Source organism: Leucopleurus acutus (assembly GCF_964270905.1).
Source record: "Leucopleurus acutus genome assembly, chromosome: X".
Lineage (NCBI taxonomy): Eukaryota > Metazoa > Chordata > Mammalia > Artiodactyla > Delphinidae > Leucopleurus > Leucopleurus acutus.
The window spans coordinates 52,659,507-52,679,426 of NC_139148.1; the positions used below are offsets into that span (position 1 = coordinate 52,659,507).

Consider the following 19,920-nt stretch of genomic DNA (forward strand, 5'->3'; position numbering starts at 1 on the left):
CATTCGTCTGTTGATGGGCATTTATGTTGCTTCCATGATCTGGTTATTGTAAATAGTGCTGCAAGGAACATTGGGGTGCATGTGTCTTTTTGAGTTATTTTCTCAGGGTATATGCCCAGTTGTGGGATTGCTGGGTCATATGGTATCAAAAAAACAAACAACCCAATCAAAAGATGGGCAGAAGACCTAAGTAGATATTACTCCAAAGAAGACATACAGATGGCCAAAAGGCACATGAAAAGATGCTCAACATCACTAATTATTAGAGAAATGCAAATCAAAATTACAATAAGGTATCACCTCACACCGTTTAGAATGGGCATCATCAGAAAATCTACAATAAATGCTGGAGAGTGTATGGAGAAAAGGGAACCCTCTTGCACTGTTGGTGGGAATGTAAATTGATACAGCCACTATGGAGAACAGTATGGAGGTTCCTTAGAAAACTAAAAAATAGAATGTTAATATTAGGTGAATCTGGGTAAATGGTATACAGGCATCCTTCATTTTATTGCACTTCACTTTACTGCACTTCACATTGTTTTTTACAAGTTGAAGTTTGGGACAATCCTGGTTGAGCAAGTCTATTGGCGCCATTCTTCCAACAGCATTTGCTCACGTCATGTCTCTATGCTACATTTTGGCAATTCTTGGAATGTTTCAAGCTTTTTCACTATTACTATATTTGTTATGGTAATCTGTGATCAGTGATCTTTGATGTTAATGTTGTAATTGCTTGAGGGTGATACAAACCTCACCCAGGTAAGAAGGTGAATTCAGTGTATAAATGTTGTGTATTCTGACTGCTCCACTGTTCCTCCATCTCTCTCCCACTCCTTGGGGCTCACTATTACTTGAGACACAATATTGAAGTTAAGCCAATTAATAACATTACAATGGCCTCTAGTGTTCAAGTGAGAGGAAGCGACACATGTCTCGCACTTTAAATCAAAAGCTAGAATAATTAAACTTAGTGAGGAAGGTATGATAAAAGCCGAGATAGGCTAAAAGTTAGGCCTCTTGTGCCAAACAGCCAAGCTGTGAAGGCAAGGGAAAAGTTCTTGAAGGAAATTAAAAGTGCTACTCCAGTTAACACACAAATGATAAGAAATTGAAACAGCCTTATTGCTGATATGGAGAAAGTTTTAGTTGTCTGGATAGAAGATCAAACCAGCCACAATATTCCCCTAAGTCAAAGCCTAATCCAGAACAAGAATCTAACTCTCTTCAGTTCTACAAAGGCTGAAAGAGGTGAGGAAGCTGCAGAGAAAAGAGTGAAGCTAGCAGAGGTTGGTTCATGAGGTCTAAGGAAAGAAGCCATCTCCATAACATAAAAGTGCAAGGTGAAGCAGCAAGTGCTAATGTAGAAGCTGCAGCAAGTTATCTAGAAGATCTAGCTAAGATAATAAAGGAAGGTGGCTACACTAAACAACAGATTTTCAGTGTAGGCAAAACAGCCTTCCATAAAAAGAAGATGCCCTCTAGGATGTTCACAGCTAGAGAGGAAGTCAGTGACTGGCTTCAAAGCTTAAAAGGGCAGGCTGGGGCTTCTCTGGTGGCGCAGTGGTTTAGAGTCCGCCTGCTGATGCAGGGGACACGGGTTTGTGCCCCAGTTCAGGAAGATCCCACATGCCGCGGAGCGGCTGGGCCCGTGAGCCGTGGCCGCTGAGCCTGTGCGTCCGGAGCCTGTGCTCCGCAACGGGAGAGGCCACAACAGTGAGAGGCCCGCGTACCACAAAAAAAAAAAAAAAAAAAAAAAAAAGGCAGGCTGACTATTTTGTTAGGAGCTAATGCAGCTGGTTGATTTTAAGTTGAAGCTAGTGCTCATTTACCATTCCGAAAATCCTGAGGCCTTTAAGAATTATGTTAAATCTACTCTGCCTGTGCTCTATAGATGGAACAACAAAACCTGGATGACAGCAAATCTGTTTACAACAACATGATTTACTGAAAATTTTAGGTCCCCTGTTGAGACTTACTGCTTAGAAAAAAATTCTTTGCAAAATATTACTGCTCATTGACAATTCACCTGGTCACCCAAGAGCTCTGATGGAGATGTACAATGAGATTAATGTTGTTATCATGCCTGCTAACACAGCCCATGGATCAAAGAGTAATTTTGACTTTTAAGTCTTATGATTAAGAAATACATTTTTAAGGCTATAGCTCCCATAGACAGTGATTCCTCTGATGGATCTAGACAAAGCAAATTGAAAACCTTCTGGGAAGGATTCACCATTCTAGGTGCCATTAAGAACATTCGTGATTCATGGGAAGAGGTCAAAATACCAACGTTAACAGGAGTTCAGAAGAAGTTGATTCCAACCCTCATGGATGACTTTGAAAAGTTCAAGATTTCAGTGGAGGAAGTAATTGCAGATGTAGTGGAAATAGCAAGAGAAGTAGAATTAGGAGTGGAGGCTGAAGATGTGACTGAATTGCTGCAATCTCATGGTAAAACTTTAATGGATAAGAAGTTGCTTATTACAGATGAGCAAAGAAAGAGGTTTCTGAAGATGGAATCAACTTCTGGTGAAGATGCTGTGAAGATAGTTGAAATGACACAAAAGGTTTAGAATATTAAATAAACTCAGTTTCTAAAACAGTGGCAGAGTTTGAGAGAATTTCCATTTTGAAAGAAATTCTGCTGTGGGTAAAGTACTGTCAAACAGCGGTGCATGCTACAGAGAAATCATTCATGAAAGGAAAAATCAATTGACAGCAAACTTCATTGTTTTATTTTAAGAAATTGCCACAGTTACCCCAACCTTCAGCAACTAACACCCTGATCAGCAGCTATCAATGTCAAGGCAAGACCCTCCACCAGCAAAAAGATTATGACTTGCTGAAGGCTCAGATGGTGGTTAGCATTTTTCAGCAACAAAGTATTTTTAAGTAAGGCATATATATTGTTTTTGAGACATAATGCCTTGCACACTTAATAGACAACAGCATAATGTAAACATAACTTTTATATTCACTGGGAAACCAAAAAATTTGTGTGGTTCACTTTATTGTGGTGGTCTGGAACCAAACCTACATCTCTGAGGTATGCCTGTATGGGTACCCTTTATACTGTTCTTATTTTTTTAGCTTTTCTGTAAGTTTGAAATTATTTCCAAGTTTTACAAAAATCTCTACAATTTTTTATATACATTGTTCAGTACTCATTCAAAAATAACGTGGTGTGGGCTTCCCTGGTGGCGCAGCAGTTGAGAGTCCACCTGCCGATGCAGGGGACACAGGTTTGTGCCCTGGTCTGGGAAGATCCCGCGTGTCGTGGAGCGGCTGGGCCCATGAGCCATGGCCGCTGAGCCTGCGCGTCTGGAGCCTGTGCTCCACAACGGGAGAGGCCCGCGTACCACCAAAAAAAAAAAAAAATAAAATAACCTGGTGCATGAGAATATAAGACATGAGCAAAACCTAAGAGAAATAATAGAAAATAGAAATTGGTAGACCAAAAATATCAAGATGGAATTATTACACATGGACTTAAAAAAACTATTATTAAAGAAAACTAAATAGGCAAGCCATACATATCAAAAGAAATCAGAAAAACACATACCTAATAAAGAACCTGCATCAATGTATAAAAAAATACTAGAACTTAATAATAAAAAGACAAGTAACCTAATTTTAAAAATCAGGCAAAATAGTACAGTAAAAGGATGATACACCATGATTAGGAGGGACTTATCCCAATCCAATTCACCATGTTAACAGATTAAAGGAGAAAAAACATATGATTATTTCAATAATTTCAATAAGCATTTGATAAAATACATTTATGATAAAAGCCATCAGCAAACCAGGATTAGAAAGAAACTTCCCCAATGTGATAAAGGGTGATCGTGAAAAACTTAAAGTTAATATCATTCTTAATAGTAAATGCTGAATTTTTGTCCCTAAAAATCAGGTACAAAACAAAAGATGCCTGCTCTTACCACTTCTAGTTAACACTGTAGTGAAGGTCTTGGCTAGTCCAATAAGAGAAGCAAAGGAAATAGGAGTCATACAGATTGAAAAAGAATAAATAAAACTGCCTTTATTTAGAAATGACGTGATTGTATATGTATACAATCCTAAGGAATCTAAAAAAAAAAAAATAGACCCAATTATTGAATTCAATAATGTGCCAGGATTCAAAGTCAATACAGTTGGCCCTCCATATTGGCAGGTTCTGCATCTGTGGATTCAACCACTGCAGATGGAAAATATTCAGAAAATAAATCTAGAAAGTTCCAAAAAGCAAAACTTTGTTTTGCATGCCAGTAAAAATTTATATAGCATTTACATTTTATTTACAACCATTTACATAGTATTTACATTGTATTAAGTATAATAAGTAATCTAGAGATGATTTAAAGTATATGGGAGTATGTGCATAGGTTATATGCAAATATTATACCATTTTATATAAGGGTCTTGAGCATCTGTGGATTTTGGTATCTGCAGGGTGTCCTGGAACACATCTCCTGCAGATACTGAGGGACAGCTGTAAAAAAAAAATGAGTTGCATTTCTATATCATAGCAACAAACTATAGGAAATTGAAATAAAAATACAATTTATAAAGCAGCAAAAAATTAATTACTTAGAAATCAATTTTAAAAAATAAGATCAAGACCTATACAAGTGAAAACTAGAAACAATGCTGGGAGATTTAATGTAATCCTAATCAAAATGCTGGAAGAATTCTTTTTTGTTGTTGTTATCCTTGCTTTTTGGTAGAACTAAGCAAGCTGATTCTTCCCACCCCCCCCCCAAGTTTTATCCAGAAATAATTCACAAACATCACTGTATAAGTTTAAGGTGTACAGCAAGATGGCTTGCTTTACATATATTGTGAAATGATTACCACAATGTTTATTTAACTTCCATCATCTCATATAGATAAAATAAAAAGAAGAGAACAAAATTCTCCTTGTGATAAGATAAATTTATATAGAAATAGAAATCACCTAAAATAGCCAAAATTGTTTTGAAAAAGTATGAATTTGAAGGACTTTACCTGCTTTCAAGACTTGCTATGAAGCTACATTATTCAAGACAGTGAGACAAAAAAATTGTAACTATGTATGGTAATAGATGTTAACTAGACTTACTGTGGTGATCATTTCACAATATATATAAATATTAAATTATTATGTTGTACACCTGAAACTGATATAATGCTATATGACAATTATATCTCAATTAAAACAAGAAGAAAACACAGTGTGGTATTACTATATAAATAGTCACATAGATCACTGGAACAGAATAGTGTTCCTAAGAATAGAACTACACATATATGATCAATTGATTTTTGACAAAGATGCCCAGGTAATTCAATGGAGAAATTAATAGTTTTTTCAACAAAGGTGCTGGAATGACTGAATATCCACATGGAAGCAAATTAACCTTGAACCTTATTTTGCACCATATATAAAAAGTACCTCAAAAATGATCATAGCCTAAATATAAGAAATAAAACTACATAATTTCTATAAGAAAACAGTAGAAAAGCTTTGTGACTTTGGGTTAGGCAAAGATTTCTTAAATAAGAAACAAAAAAACATGAATCATGAAAAAGTAATAAATTGAATTTCAACAAAATTAAAAGTTTATGCTTTTCAAAGACAATGTTAAGAAAAAATGAAAGACTAAGCCACGACTGAGAAAACCTTTGAAAATCACATATATGACCAAGGACTTGCAAACAGAATACAGAAATAACGCTTGGAACTAAATAGTAAGAAAACAGACAACCCACATGGGCAAAAGACAAGGACACTTCACCAAAGGTTTTATACAGATGGCAAATAAGCACATGAAAAAAATGCTCAATACCATTAGCCATTAGGGAAATGCAAACTAAACCCACAATGAAATGCCACTATGCACCTATTAGAATGCCTAAAATTAAAAATACTGATAATACCAAGTGCTGACAACCATGTGGAACAACTGCAACCCTTATATATTAGAAGTGAGAATGCAAAATGATACAGTAACTTTGGAAAACAGTTTGGCAGTATCTTATAAAATTAAACAAATACCTAAATGCAACCCAGTAATCCCACAGATGGAAACAACCTAGTAAACAACCCAGATGTCCTGGAATGAACTGGTGAATAAGTGGTATATCCACACAATGGAATTATCGCTAAGCAATAAAAAGAAAAATAACCAACTACTAATACATGCAAAAATATGGATGGATATCAAAGAAATTAAGTGAAAGAAGCTAAACAAAATATCACTATTGCATTATTCCATTTATATGACATTCTAAAAAAACAAAATTATGGTGACAGAATGCAGATCAGTGTTTGCCAAGGGCAAGGGTGAGAGCAAAGACTGACAACAAGGGGAGAACATTAGAACTTGATGAAGTGATAGAGATGTTCCATATCTTGATTACGGTGGTAGTTACACAACTATATGCACCTGTCAAAACCCATCGAAGTAGACATTTGGTGAATTTTATTGTTTGTAAATTATACCTAAACCAAGATGATAAAGAATGAAATCCTAAAAAAAAATAAATCCTAGAACTGAATTAAAAGAGGGTAAACAATCTAATATTTTTTAAAAAGCAAACTAATATATAAAGAAGGATAATACACCATGATTAGGTGGGGTTTATCCCAGCAATACAATGTTCATTTAACATATGAAAATTATTCAAACCAAATTCACCACATTAACAGATTACAGTGTAAAAGTATATGATCATTTTAATAGATTAGTGGTTCTTTTTTGTCCCTCGGTAAAGTTGACAATGTCTGGAGACATTTTGGGTTGTCACAACTAGGAGGTTGCTACTGGCCTCCAGTAGATAGAGACCAGGAATGCTGTTAAACACCCTACAATGCACAGGGTAGACTCCAATTGAGAATCACTATTCCATATTCTACTTTCCCAGCTCAAGACTATATTTATATTTACACACATTGCTATTGGGTACATACAACTAGTCTCTTGTTCCTTGCTATATAATACCTTACAGTAAGCATCCCCCATTATGTTTCTCATCCATACCCTGGTGATAAATACCTAAGTTGTTTCTAACTGCACTCCACCACACACAACACTGCCATGCAATCAACAGCCTTGTAAATGTTCCCTCGTGGACCTCTATGAGAATTTCTCTGTGATATATATTCATGAATGGAACCCAAGATCATACACATGCTTAACTTTGATAAATACTACCCAGGTGCTTTCTGGAATGGCTGAACCAGTTTAATACTGTGCAAAAAAGAGTTAACATATCAGGCCTGAGACTGCTATCCCTAAAAAGGCCTGCTTGAAAGGTTGGCCCTTGGCTGGCATCTTGGAACTTGGATCTCAAGAGATTTTTCACCATTCCCTGACGAGAGTGGCTCACTGTGCCTAAACTATTTGTATGAACAATGTGGTTTATGCAGAATACTTGCTTTCCTTCTGGGAGTCTGGAATTTTGGTACATGCTAGGCAGAGGGTGCCTACATGACCAGCCACCCATAGAAATCTTGGGCACTGAGTCCCTAATAATTTTCCCTGGTGGACAACATTTCAAAAGTGTTGTCACAACTCATTGCAAGGGGAATTAAGTGCATCCTGTATGACTCCACTGGGAGAGGACTCTTGGAAACTTACACTTGGTTTCCTTCACACTTTGCCCCATGTGCCTTTTCCTTTTGCTGATTTTGCTTTGTATCCTTTAGTTGTATTAAATCACAACCATGAGTATGACTATATGCTGAGTCCCGGGACTTGTAGCAAATCACTGAACATATGGGTGGCCTTAGGGTTATCCCCCCACTACACATTCCCATAGTAAAAGCAGGAGAATTTGCAAGAAAACTTACTCTTAGTTGCACACTTTCATGTGTCATTTGAATTTTATACCATGTGCATGTATTATCTCTTTAAAAATAAATACTTTATAAAACGGGGGAGAAGAGTTGTCAAAACAACTAGGTCACCTGTGAATAAGACACAAAAGATATTAGAGAACCACAGAGGTATAAAGTGAAACCTTCTTAAATCCATGTGAGGAAGCCCAAAGACGGTAAGGAGCTTACCCAAAGTTACCCAGACAATCATTATAGACAGGACTCACATCCTCACTTCCTTGTTTCCTAGTGTTCCTTCCTCTAAATCATGTAGCCCCTTTTCCTACACTTGTCACTTCCCCTACCCTAGTGTTCTCCCTTAAATGCCTTGCAGGGGTCTAGTTTCATGCTGACCATGGTCTCTCCTTTCTCAGATTCCTGGAATATATGAATATGTTCAGAGTCCCTCCCAAAGCACTGGGTCCCATGGAAACTGAGCCCCATAGGAGCAGAGAAGAGAAGTTGAAGAAAAATCCTACTGATAATTATCTGGAAGGAGAAAAAAAAGGCATGGAGAACAGTAAAGAAGAAGAGTCCTTGGACAAATCACAGTACCTTCCTAAGTCCTCATACTCTAGCAAGGGGATGAACATCAGGGTCAGAGAGGAATCCATCCCCTACCATGGGGCAAAGCAACTGAGCAGAACCAAATAGCTCAGAGACTCCTTCCATGGCTTCCAAACATCTCTCAAAACCCTCCCCAAAGGGGAAGATGCTTACGTGCTCCAGGAAGCAGGGTCCTATCTCGCTGAGGTGGGGGTCATCATTGTTGTACTGTTTCTCCAGGTCTCTTACGAAGCCCATCTGAAACCTGTAGATGTCTTCAATGTTCCCAAAGATCACCTTCAGTTGCTCATCACTGAACATGTCCCTTCTCTTCCGGCATTGCTTCAGGTAGCCCTGCAGACAAAGCAAAAGCCCAGGTTGAGGATGCCCTTCACTCCCTGGGGGCTTTACCACTTCCTGAGCATTTGGGAGCCTTATTTCAGTATCATGAAGTAGACAGGGAATAACCATTTACACTTTTCATACAAGAAGATTGGGGTTTAAAGAAGGAAGTCACTCCACCAGTGAATAATTAGGAAAGATGGATCTCAAGCAAAGGTCTTCAGACTGCAGACTCCAGAGCATAGAGCCTTTTATGACAAGGACCCCCAAAAGTCATAGGACCCTTTATCAGAATCTGGTTAAACACAAACATTTTCACTTGCTTTAGTAGTGAGTTACTGGTTTAGCTGGATTGATTCACAACTCTAATGTTCTATTTCTTATAGGACCAATCCAAAAGGTCAGGTAGGAAAACTTCCCAAAAGGGAACAGGAATTGACAAAACCAAACCATTCTTTAAAGTGGGTGTCTTAGCCATCTAAGGTAGCTGGCTAGGAGAGAGAGTTTGGATGAGCTTAGCCAGCAAGTTCACAAGTGGCCAGGCATGGTGTTTTTAACAGGGTAAGTATTTAGGACACATTTGTGAATAAATGGATGAATTAATACAGCTAGCCACTGATGAAGGAAGAATCAATGAAAGAGATTCTTGGTCTGATAAGAGAGCACCGAGATAACACAATCAGACTCAGGACACATTGTAAGTCAGGGCAAAAGAAACCAAACACAGTGTTCCGTTCTAAAACTACTGGTGTAGATTTTTAACTAATGGCCACTGTCCTCATTAGAAATCATTAGCATGTGAAAATGTTCTGGTGAGAATGAATTATGGTCAATTGCTTTCATCCAAAAGCTAAATGTGATTATTATAACACTTGTTGGGCCCCTAATGAGGAGCATTTATGGTGAACGACTTATCACTTCTGGTCCTAACTCCATTTTGTCTCCTCTAACACAGCTTGCAATGAAGTCATTTAGGCATACTCCAGGAAGATCCTCATCCCTGGCTTCAATGCCCTTTACCAACCCCTACCAAAATCTCACTTACCTTAGCTCTTCTTACCCTCCAATTCAGCCATCAATGAGTGTCTTTAAAACAGTTTGCAAATTAATAATTTGTGCCAATAATGTGTTGACATTTATTTATACTACTATTTATTGTTGTTTTGATTCGCATTTCTCTAATGATTAGTGATGTTGAGCATTCATTCATGGGTTTGTTGGCAATCTGTACATCTTCTTTTGAGAAATGTCTATTTAGGACTTCTGCCCATTTTTGGAATTTTTTTTTTGATATTGAGTTGCATGAGCTGCCTATAAATTTTGGAGGTTAATCCATTGTCAGTTGCTTCATTTGCAAATATCTTCTCCCATTCTGAGGGTTGTCTTTTCATCTTGTTTCTGGTTTCCTTTGTTGTGCAAATCTTTTAAGTTTCATTAGGTCCCATTTGTTTATTTTTGTTTTTATTTCCGTTTCTCTAGCAGGTGGGTCAAAAAGTTTCTTTCTGTGATTTATGTCATAAAGTGTTCCGCCTATGCTTTGCTCTAAGAGTTTTATACTGTCTGGCCTTACATTTAGGTCTTTAATACATTTTGAGTTTATTTTTCTGTATGGTGTTAGGGAGTGTTCTAATTTCATTCTGTTACATGTAGCTGTCCAGTTTTCTAAGCACCAATTACTGAAGAGGCTGTCTTTTCTCCACTGTATATTCTTGAATCCTTTATCAAAAATAAGGTGACCATAGGTGCGTGGGTTAATCTCTGGGCTTTCTATCCTGTTCTACTGATCTATATAGCTGTTTTACTGCCAGCACCATACTGTCTTGTTTACTGTAGCTTTGTAGTATTGTCTGAAGTCAGGGAGCCTGATTCCTCCAGGTATGTTTTTCATTCTCAAGATTGCTTTGGCTATGTGGAGTTTTTGTGTTTCCACATAAATTGTGAAATTTTTTGTTCTAGTTTTGTGAAAAATGCCATTGGTACTTTGATAGAGATTGCACTGAATCTGTAGATTGCTTTGGGTAGTATAGTCATTTTCACAATGTTGATTCTTCCAATCCAAGAACATGGTATATCTCTCCATCTGTTGGTATCATCTTTAATTTCTTTCATCAGTGTCTTATATTTTTCTGCATACAGGTCTTTTGTCTCCTTAGGTAGGTTCATTCCTAGCTATTTTTTAATTTTCATTGCAATGATATATGGGATTGTTTCCTTAACTTCTCTTTCAGATTTTTCATCATTAGTGTAAAGGAATGCAAGAGATTTCTGTGCATTAATTTTGTATCCTGCTACATTACCAAATTCATTGATTAACTCTAGTAGTTTTCTGGTAGCATCTTTAGGATTCTCTCTATATAGTATCATGTCATCTGCAAAGAGTGACAGCTTTACTTCTTCTTTTCCAATTTGGATTCCTTTTATTTCTTTTTCTTCTCTAACTGCTGTGGGTAAGACTTCCAAAGCTATGTTGAATAATAGTGGTGAGAGTGGAAAACCTTGTCTTCTTCCTCATCTTAATGGAAATGGTTTCAGTTTTCACCATTGAGAATGAAGTTGGCTGTGGGTTTGTCATATACAGCCTTTATTAGGTTGAGATAAGTTACCTCTATGCCTACTTTCTGGAGAATTTTTACCATAAACGGGTGTTGAAGTTTGTTGAAATCGTTTCCTGCATCTATTAAGATAACCACATGGTTTTTCTCCTTCAGTTTTTTAATATGGTTTGTCACACTGATTGATTTGCGTATATTGAAGAATCTTTCCATGCCTGGGATAAACCCCACTTGATTATGGTGTATGATCCTTTTAATATGCTGTTAGATTCTGTTTGCTAGTATTTTGTTGTGGATTTTTGCATCTATGTTCATCAGTGATATTGGCCTGTAGTTTTCTTTCCTTGTGACATCTTTCTCTGGTTTCAATATCAGGGTGATGCTGGCCTCATAGCTTGGGAGTGTTCCTCTCTCTGTTATACTTTGGAAGAGTTTGAGAAGGATACGTATTAGCTCTTCTCTAAATGTTTGAATAGATTCTGCCTGTGAAGCCATCTGGTCCTGGGCTTTTGTTTTTCGGAAGATTTTAAATCACAGTCTCCATTTCAGTGCTTGTGATATGTGTTTATATTTTCTATTTCTTCCAGGTTCAGTCTTAGAAGGTTGTGCTTTTCTAAGAAATTGTCCATTTCTTCCAGGCTGTCCATTTTATTGGCATATAGTTGCCTGTAGTAGTCTCTCATAATCCTTTGTATTTCCACAGTGTCAGTTGTTACTTCTCCATTTTCATTTCTAATTCTATTGCTTTGCATCTTTTCCCTTTTTCCCTTGATGACTCTGGCTAATGGTTTATCAATTTTGCTTCTCTTCTCAAAGAACCAGCTTTGGGTTTTATTGATCTTTGCTACTGTTTCCTTCATTTTTTTTTCATTTATTTCTGATCTGATCTTTATGATTTCTTTCCTTCAGCTAACTTTGGGGTTTTTTGTTCTTCTTTCTCTGATTGCTTTAGGTATAAGGGTAGCTTGTTTATTTGAGATGTTTCTTGTTTCTTGAGGTAGGATTGTATGGCTATAAACTCCCCTTTTAGAACTTCTTTTGCTGCATCCCATAGGTTTTGGGTTGTCATTTGTTTCTAGGTATTTTTTGATTTCCTCTTTGATTTCTTCACTGATCTCTTGGTTATTTAGTAGTGTATTGTTTAGCCTCCATGTATTAACAAACTTTTTTCCTGTAATTGATATCTAGTCTCATAGCATTGTGGTCAGAAAAGATACTTGATACAATTTCAATTTTTGTAAATGTACCAATGCTTGATTTGTGACCCAAGATATGCTCTATCCTGCAGACTGTTCCATGAGCACATGAGAAGAAAGTTTATTCTGTTGTTGTTGGATGGAATGTCCTATAAATATCAATTAAGTCCATCTTGTTTAATGTATCATTTAAAGTTTGTGTTTCCTTATTTGTTTTCATTTTGGATGATCTGTCCATTGGTGTAAGTGTGGTGTTACAGTCCCCTACTATGATTGCATTACTGTTGATTTCCCCTTTTATGGCTGTTAGCATTTGCCTTACGTATTGATGTGCTCCTATGTTGGGTTCATCAATATTTACAGTTGTTATATCTTCCTCTTGGATTGATCCCTTGATAATTATGTAGTGTTCTTCTTAGTCTCTTGTAATAGTATTTATTTTAAAGCCTATTTTGTCTGACATGAGAATTACTATACCAGCTTTCTTTTGATTTGCATTTGCATGGAATATCTTTTTCCATCCCCTCACTTTCAGTATGTGTGTGTCCCTAGGTCTGAAGTGGCTCTCTTGTAGACAGTATATATATGGCTCTTGTTTTTGTATCCATTCAGCCAGTCTATGCCTTTTGGTTGGATAATTTAATCCATTTACATTTAAGGTAGCTGTTGGTATGTATGTTCCTATTACCATTTTCTTAATTGCTTTGGGTTTGTTATTGTAGGCCTTTTCTTTCTCTTGTGTTTCCTGCCTAGAGAAGTTCCTTTAGCATTTGTTGTAAACTGGTTTGGTGGTGTTGAATTCTCTTAGCTTTTGCTTGTCTTTAAAGGTTTTAATTTTTTTGTCGAATCTGAATGAGATCCTTGGTGGGTAGAGTAATCTTGGTTGTAGGTCTTTCCATTTCATCATTTTAAATATGTCCTGCCACTCCCTTCTGGCTTACAGAGTTTCTGCTGAAAGGTCAGCTGTTAACCTTATGGGGATTCCCTTGTATGTTATTTGCTGTTTTTCCCTTTTAATGTTTTTTCTTTGTATTTAATTTTTGACAGTTTGACTAATATGTTTTTTGGCATGTTGCTCCTTGGATTTATCCTGTATGGGACTCTCTGTGCTTCCGGGACTTGACTGACTATTTCCTTTCCCATATTAGGGAAGTTTTCAACTATAATCTTTTCATATATTTTCTCAGTCCCTTTCTTTTTCTCTTCTTCTGTGACCCCTGTAATTTGAATGTTGTTGCATTTAAAGTTGTCCCGGAGGTCTCTGTGACTGTCTTCAATTCATTTCATTCTTTTTTCTTTATTCTGCTCTGCAGTAGTTATTTCCACTATTTTATCTTCCATGTCACTTATCCGTTCTTCTGCCTCAGTTATTCTGCTATTGCTTCCTTCTAGAGAATTTTTAATTTCATTTATTGTGTTGTTCACCATTGTTTGTTTGCTGTTTAGTTCTTCTAGGTCCTTGTTAAACATTCCTTGTATTTTTTCTATTCTATTTCCAAGATTTTGGATATCTTTACTGTCACTATCCTGAATTCTTTTTCAGGCATAGTGTCTATTTCCTCTTCATTTGTTTGGTCTGATGTGTTTTTACCTTGCTCCTTCATCTGCTGTGTGTTTCTCTGTCTTCTCATTTTGCTTATCTTACTGTGTTTGGTGTCTCCTTTTCACAGGCTGCAGGTTTGTAGTTCCTGTTGTTTTTGGTGTCTGCCCCCAGTGGCTATGGTTGGTTCAGTGGGTAGTGTAGGCTTACTGGTGGAGGGGCCTAGTGCCTGTGTTGTGGCGGATGAGGCTGGATCTTGTCTTTCTGGTGGGCAGATCCACTTCTGGTGGTGTGTTTTGGGGTATCTGTCACCTTTTATGATTTTAGGCAGCCTCTCTGCTAATGGGCGGGGTTGTGTTCCTGTCTTGCTAGTTGTGTGGTATAGGGTGCCCAGCAATGTAGCTTGCTGGTCATTGCATGGAGCTGTGTCTTAGCATTGAGATGGATATCTCTGGGAGAACTTTCGCCATTTGATATTACATGGAGCTAGGAGGTCTCTGGTGGACCAATGTCCTGAGCTCAGCTCTCCCACCTCAGAGGTACAGGCCTGACACCCAGCCAGAGCACTAAGACCCTGTCAACCACACAGCTCAGAAGAAAAGGGAGAAAAGAGAAAGAAAGGAAAAAAAGAAAATAAAATGAAATAAAGTTATCACAATAAAAATAAAAAGTAATTTAAAAAAGAAGGAAGAGAGCAACCAAACCAAAAATCACATCCACCAATGATAACAAGTGCTAAAAACTATACTAAAAAAAAAGCAGACAAGCAGAACCCTAGGACAAAGGTTAAAAGCAAAGCTATACAGACAAAATCACATAAAGAAGCATACACATACACACTCACAAAAAGTGAAAAAGGAACAAATTATATATGTGTATATATATATATATATATAAAAGGTGGAAGAGAACAACCAAATCAATAAAGAAATCTATCAATGATAATAAACTCTAAATACTAAACTAAGATAAACCTAAAGTCAGGAACAAATTAGATGCAGAAAGCAAACCCCAAGTCTATAGTCACTCCCGAAGTCCACCGCCTCACTTTTGGGATTATTCATTGTCTATTCAGGTATTCCAGAGATGCAGGGTACATCAAGTTGACTGTGGAGATTTAAAGCACTGGTCCTGAGGCTGCTGGGAGAAATAACCCTTTCTCTTCTTTGTTCACACAGCTCCTGGGGTGCAGCTTTGGATTTGGCTCCGCCTCTGCATGTAGGTCGCCTGAGGATATCTGTTCTTTGCTCAGACTGGATGGGGTTAAAGTAGTAGCTTATTAGGGGGCTCTGGCTCACTCAAGCTGGGGGGAGGGAGGGGTACGTAATGCGGGGCTAGCCTGCAGCAGCAGAGGCCTGTGTGACGTTGCACCAGCCTGAGGTGTGCCGTGTGTTCTCCCTGGGAAGTCGTCCCTGGATCATGGGACCCTGGCAGCAGTGGGCTGCAAAGGTTCCTGGGAGAGGAGTTGTGGATAGTGACCTTTGCTTGCACACAGGCTTCTTGGTGGCTGCAGTAGCAGGCTTAGAATTTCATGCTCATCTCTGGTGTCTGCACTGATAGCCGTGGCTTGCGCCCGTCTCTGGAGCTCATTTAGGCGGTGCTCTGAATCCCCTCTCCTCGTGCTCCCCAAAACAATGTTCTCTTGCCTCTCAGGCAGTTCCAGACTTTTTCCTGTACTCCAATCAGTCTAGCTGTGGTGCACTAGCCCCCTTCAGGCTGTGTTCATGCAGCCAACCCCAGTCCTCTCCCTGGGATCTGACCTCCGAAGCCCGAGCCTCAGCTCCCAGCTCCCACCAGCTCCAGCGGGTGAGCAGACAAGCCTCTTGGGCTGGTGAGTGCTGGTCAGCACCCATCCTCTTTTCTGGAATCTCTCCACTTGGCCCTCTGCACCCCTGTTGCTGCACTCTCCTCTGTGGCTCTGAAACTTACCCCCCGGCACGCCCTGTCCCCATCAGTGAAGGTGCTTCCTAGTGTGTGGAAACTGTTTCTCCTTCACAGCTCCCTCCAACAGGTGCAGGTCCTGTCCCTATTCTTTTGTCTCTGTTTTTTCTTTTTTCTTTTGCTCTACCCAGGTACGTGGGGAGTTTCTTGCCTTTTGGGAAGTCTGATGTCTTCTGCCAGCGTTCAGTAGGTGTTCTGTAGGAGTTGTTCCACATGTAGATGTATTTCTGATGTATTTGTGGGGAGGAAGGTGATCTCCATGTGTTACTCCTCCACCATCTGAAGGTCTCCCCCCAAGGGCATATAAGTTAAGATGAGTTGGCAGTGGAATATGACTGCCAAAAAAAAAAAAAAACTAATGTCATTTTCAGTTAGGGATGAAGAAGAAACAGATTGAGAGGGTGGAATGAGAAGTCATAGGAAGGTAATCACACCCCTGCAGGGGAGCAGCATTCAATTCTGAGCCCTATTTTCAGAGGAACATGGAGTAAAGGATACAGAGACAGTGGGAAGTCAGCAGGGTAGAGAGATCCCTGAAAAGCAACACCATGAAGAATGGTAGAAGGAACCAGGGCTGTTTGTCCTGGAGAAGAGAAGACTCAGAAGACCTCTGAAGGCCTATTACAGGGCATAGGGAGCAGAAGGGGTCTATAGATATTACTGTTAAGCATGTTTCAAATGCCCTCTAACTCCATCTGCACAGTAAAAGAGAATAGGGTGATATGGCAGTGGGTGTGAACTGATTGAACAGAGGTAGTTTTTGAGAGCCTCACCTGTCCTAGGAGTAAAGTGGGCATGAGTATGAAGGCATTACAGTAGGCGTTATCAAATCAATCACAAAAGGCATGAATTAGCCCTGGGACTGCCATGGTAATAGGCAAGGAAGGTTGACTATTTATTTCACTCTGTTTCAAAACCCACAAGGGTTGATTTAAGTCTAGATCTAATGCATTGAGCTATTGGATTGGCCAAAATGTGCCTTCGGTTTTTAAGTAAAAATAAAAGACACATTTTTCATTTTCCCCAAGAACTATTGAACAATGTATTCACCCTTTTGTTCCACTACCACCTGCCATTTTTCGACAACTTCGTAATTCTATCTTCCCAAATCTTTTTATCTTTTTGAGCAAAGAACTGTTCCAGGTGCCTCTTCCAGTCTTCCAGGGAATTGAAATTTTATCCATTAAGAGAATTTTGTAAAGACAAAAACAAATGCAAATCCAAAGGTGTAATGTCTGATGAATTTGGCAGATGAATCAGAACTTCCCAGCCAAGCTGTAACAGGTTTTGCCTGGTCATCAAAGAAACAAGAGGTCTTGCATTATCCTGATAGACGATTATGCATTTTCTGTTGACTAATTCTGGATGCTTTTTTGTCGAGCGCTGCTTTCAGTTGGTCTAACTAGGAGCAGTACTTGGAATTAATCGTTTGGCTTTCTGGAAGGAGCTCATAATAGAGGACTCCCTTTTAATCCCACCATATACACAACGTCACCTTCTTTGGACGAAGACCAGCCTTTGGTGTGGTTGGTGGTGTTTCATTTCACTTGCCCCACGATCTCTTCCATTCCACATTATTGTACAGTATCCACTTTTCATTGCCTGTCACAATTTGTTTTAAAAATGGAACATTTTCATTATGTTTAAGTAGAGAATCACAAGCAGAAATATGGTCAAGAAGGTTTTTTTCACTTAACTTATGTGGAACCCAAACATCAAAGCGATTATAACATAACCAAGCTGGTGCAAATGATTTTCAATGCTTGATTTGTATATTTTGAGTATGTCGGCTATCTCCCACGTGGTATAATGTTGATTATTCTCAATTAATGTCTCGATTTGATCGCTATTAACTTCAACTGGTCCACCTGACCATGGAGCTTCATCCAGCAAGAAATCACCAGCACAAAATTTCACAAACCATTTTTGACACGTTCAATCAGTCACAGCAACTTTTCCATACACTGCAAAAATCTTTGCGTGTTTCAGTTGCGTTTTTACCTTTCTTGGAATAATAAAGCATAATATACCAAAAATGTTGCTTTTTTTCTTCCATCTTCAATATTAAAATGGCCACACAAAAATTCACCAATTTTGATGTATTTTTTAAAATGTACACTGATATGACAGCTATCACATACATTCTAACAAAATTGTTTCAAATTATGTTAAAGACAACTAAGTGCTACTAGAGCCATCTTATGGATAAAATGAACGAACCTTTTGCCCAAACCAATAGAATTAGTGCCTTGATATGGGATACAAATTGACCCCATGACCTCCAGGGAAGATTCCAAAGATCGCAGGGAAATAAGGTGGATCAAAGAACCTCTGGATCACCTAGGGTTTGAAAAACCCTTTAGGGAAAGGCTCTTGCAAGTCTGGACTTCAGTGTCCCCATCTCTAAAATGCATATATCAGAAAAGATTTCCAGGGCCCCATTCAGCTCTTGACTCTCTAGAGATATCATGTACTGTTTTGCCTGGAAGCCTAAGACCTGACAGGGGACCTGATAAACGTCTTGAAAATAATTTTAATAAAACTAGGGAATGATGACCATGGTTGTTCTGTTCACAGCTGTATCTCTAGAGTTTAATATAGTACCTGGCATATAGTTGCTGCTCAATAGATATATGTTGAATAACTGCAAAATGACTAGCTCTTCTCATGCTAATGATGACAAAAGGTAAGTTAGCAGCAGAATTCTTAAATTGTTAGTTTTCTTTTCTTCTTTTATTCAGGATGTCTTTTTTTCAAATTAAACAAAACCATTAAAAAATAAGAGGATGACAGGAAGAAGACTATTTGCAACTTGGAAAACTGACAAGGGATTAATATCTGGAATATACAAGGAACTCCTATAAATCAGCAAGAAAAATATGAGAAACAATGGGAAAATGGGCAAAGGATGGGAACAGGGCCTTGAATGTCCAGGTGGTATAGATAGGTAGGGCCTAGAGCAGCCAGAAATCCCTGGGCTGGTCACTTCAGGCCAATGAGCTGCCTCATCCTTTTACTTTAGTATGCTATACAAATATTACTGTTTTATACAATGTATTATTTTCGATGTATACACCAAGATGTAAAGACCATTGGAAATCATCAGAATAGGCAATTAACAGAAAGAAAAAAAAAACCAGTAAGTTTGAAAACTCCAGGCTTAAACATATCAAATGCAAATGTCTTGAAGCTATAGTATGATAAACTCTATTAGACCTAGGAAGAATTTCTTGATGGTGAAGGGTATAAGACAGTAATACGAATGACTGAGGAAAGCTAGTTCCAGCTTTTCTGGACGCATTTGAGGACAGAATTTATTTCATAGATATCAGATGACTGAGATGATCTTCCTCAGAGAGGCAGATGAGGCAACTTTATAAGGCATATTTAACTTTGCTTGCCCTGTGTCTCAGTCTCCCTGATCATAATATTATTTCTAAGATTACAAGAGGTAATATCACCAATCATTGGTCAAGGTGACCTAGAATTAAGCCAGTACTCTTTTATCCCACTGTCTGGATTTAGAAAGAAGAATGTCATCTTTTCAGAGAACTCATTAAAAAATATATTTTCTTTTACTGGCTTCACTGAATAACTTTGATAAAAATAACTCTATTTCCTACTTCCTCATTTGTAAAATGAAGGTATTGTAACTTAAATGTTTGTGAGGCATTTTCTGTTCCCAGGAGTAATTAATAAATGAATGAATGAATGAATAAATAAATTAATAAATATTTTCTAATAGATAGTGACTTTTTCCTATACTGAATGCAGTATTAAGTGATCTCCCTTAACCTACAGAAAGAGTAGATTATGCCTTGTTAACACATTCATGCCTGAGTAAGACATGCCTCCATGGGTATCAAGGAGGAAATGGCAAAACATGCAGAATCATGGATCACTACCACAGCGTTCTTTAGTGAAAGCATACCTAGATCT

The 19,920-nt window shown here is 38.1% G+C and overlaps 1 protein-coding gene across 5 annotated transcripts in view; it reads right to left on the reverse strand.

Moving 5' to 3' along the window:
- The window catches only part of ARHGEF9 (Cdc42 guanine nucleotide exchange factor 9), a gene marked incomplete at both ends in the record, with an annotated part of 218,694 nt that overhangs the window by 72,451 nt on the left and 126,323 nt on the right, over positions 1 to 19,920 (reverse strand). For all 5 annotated transcript variants that reach the window (XM_082864062.1, XM_082864060.1, XM_082864061.1 and 2 more), the window contains one exon: positions 8,585 to 8,764. In XM_082864062.1, the coding sequence (XP_082720188.1) occupies positions 8,585 to 8,764 (180 nt within the window). The remainder of the gene's footprint in view (positions 1 to 8,584; positions 8,765 to 19,920) is intronic.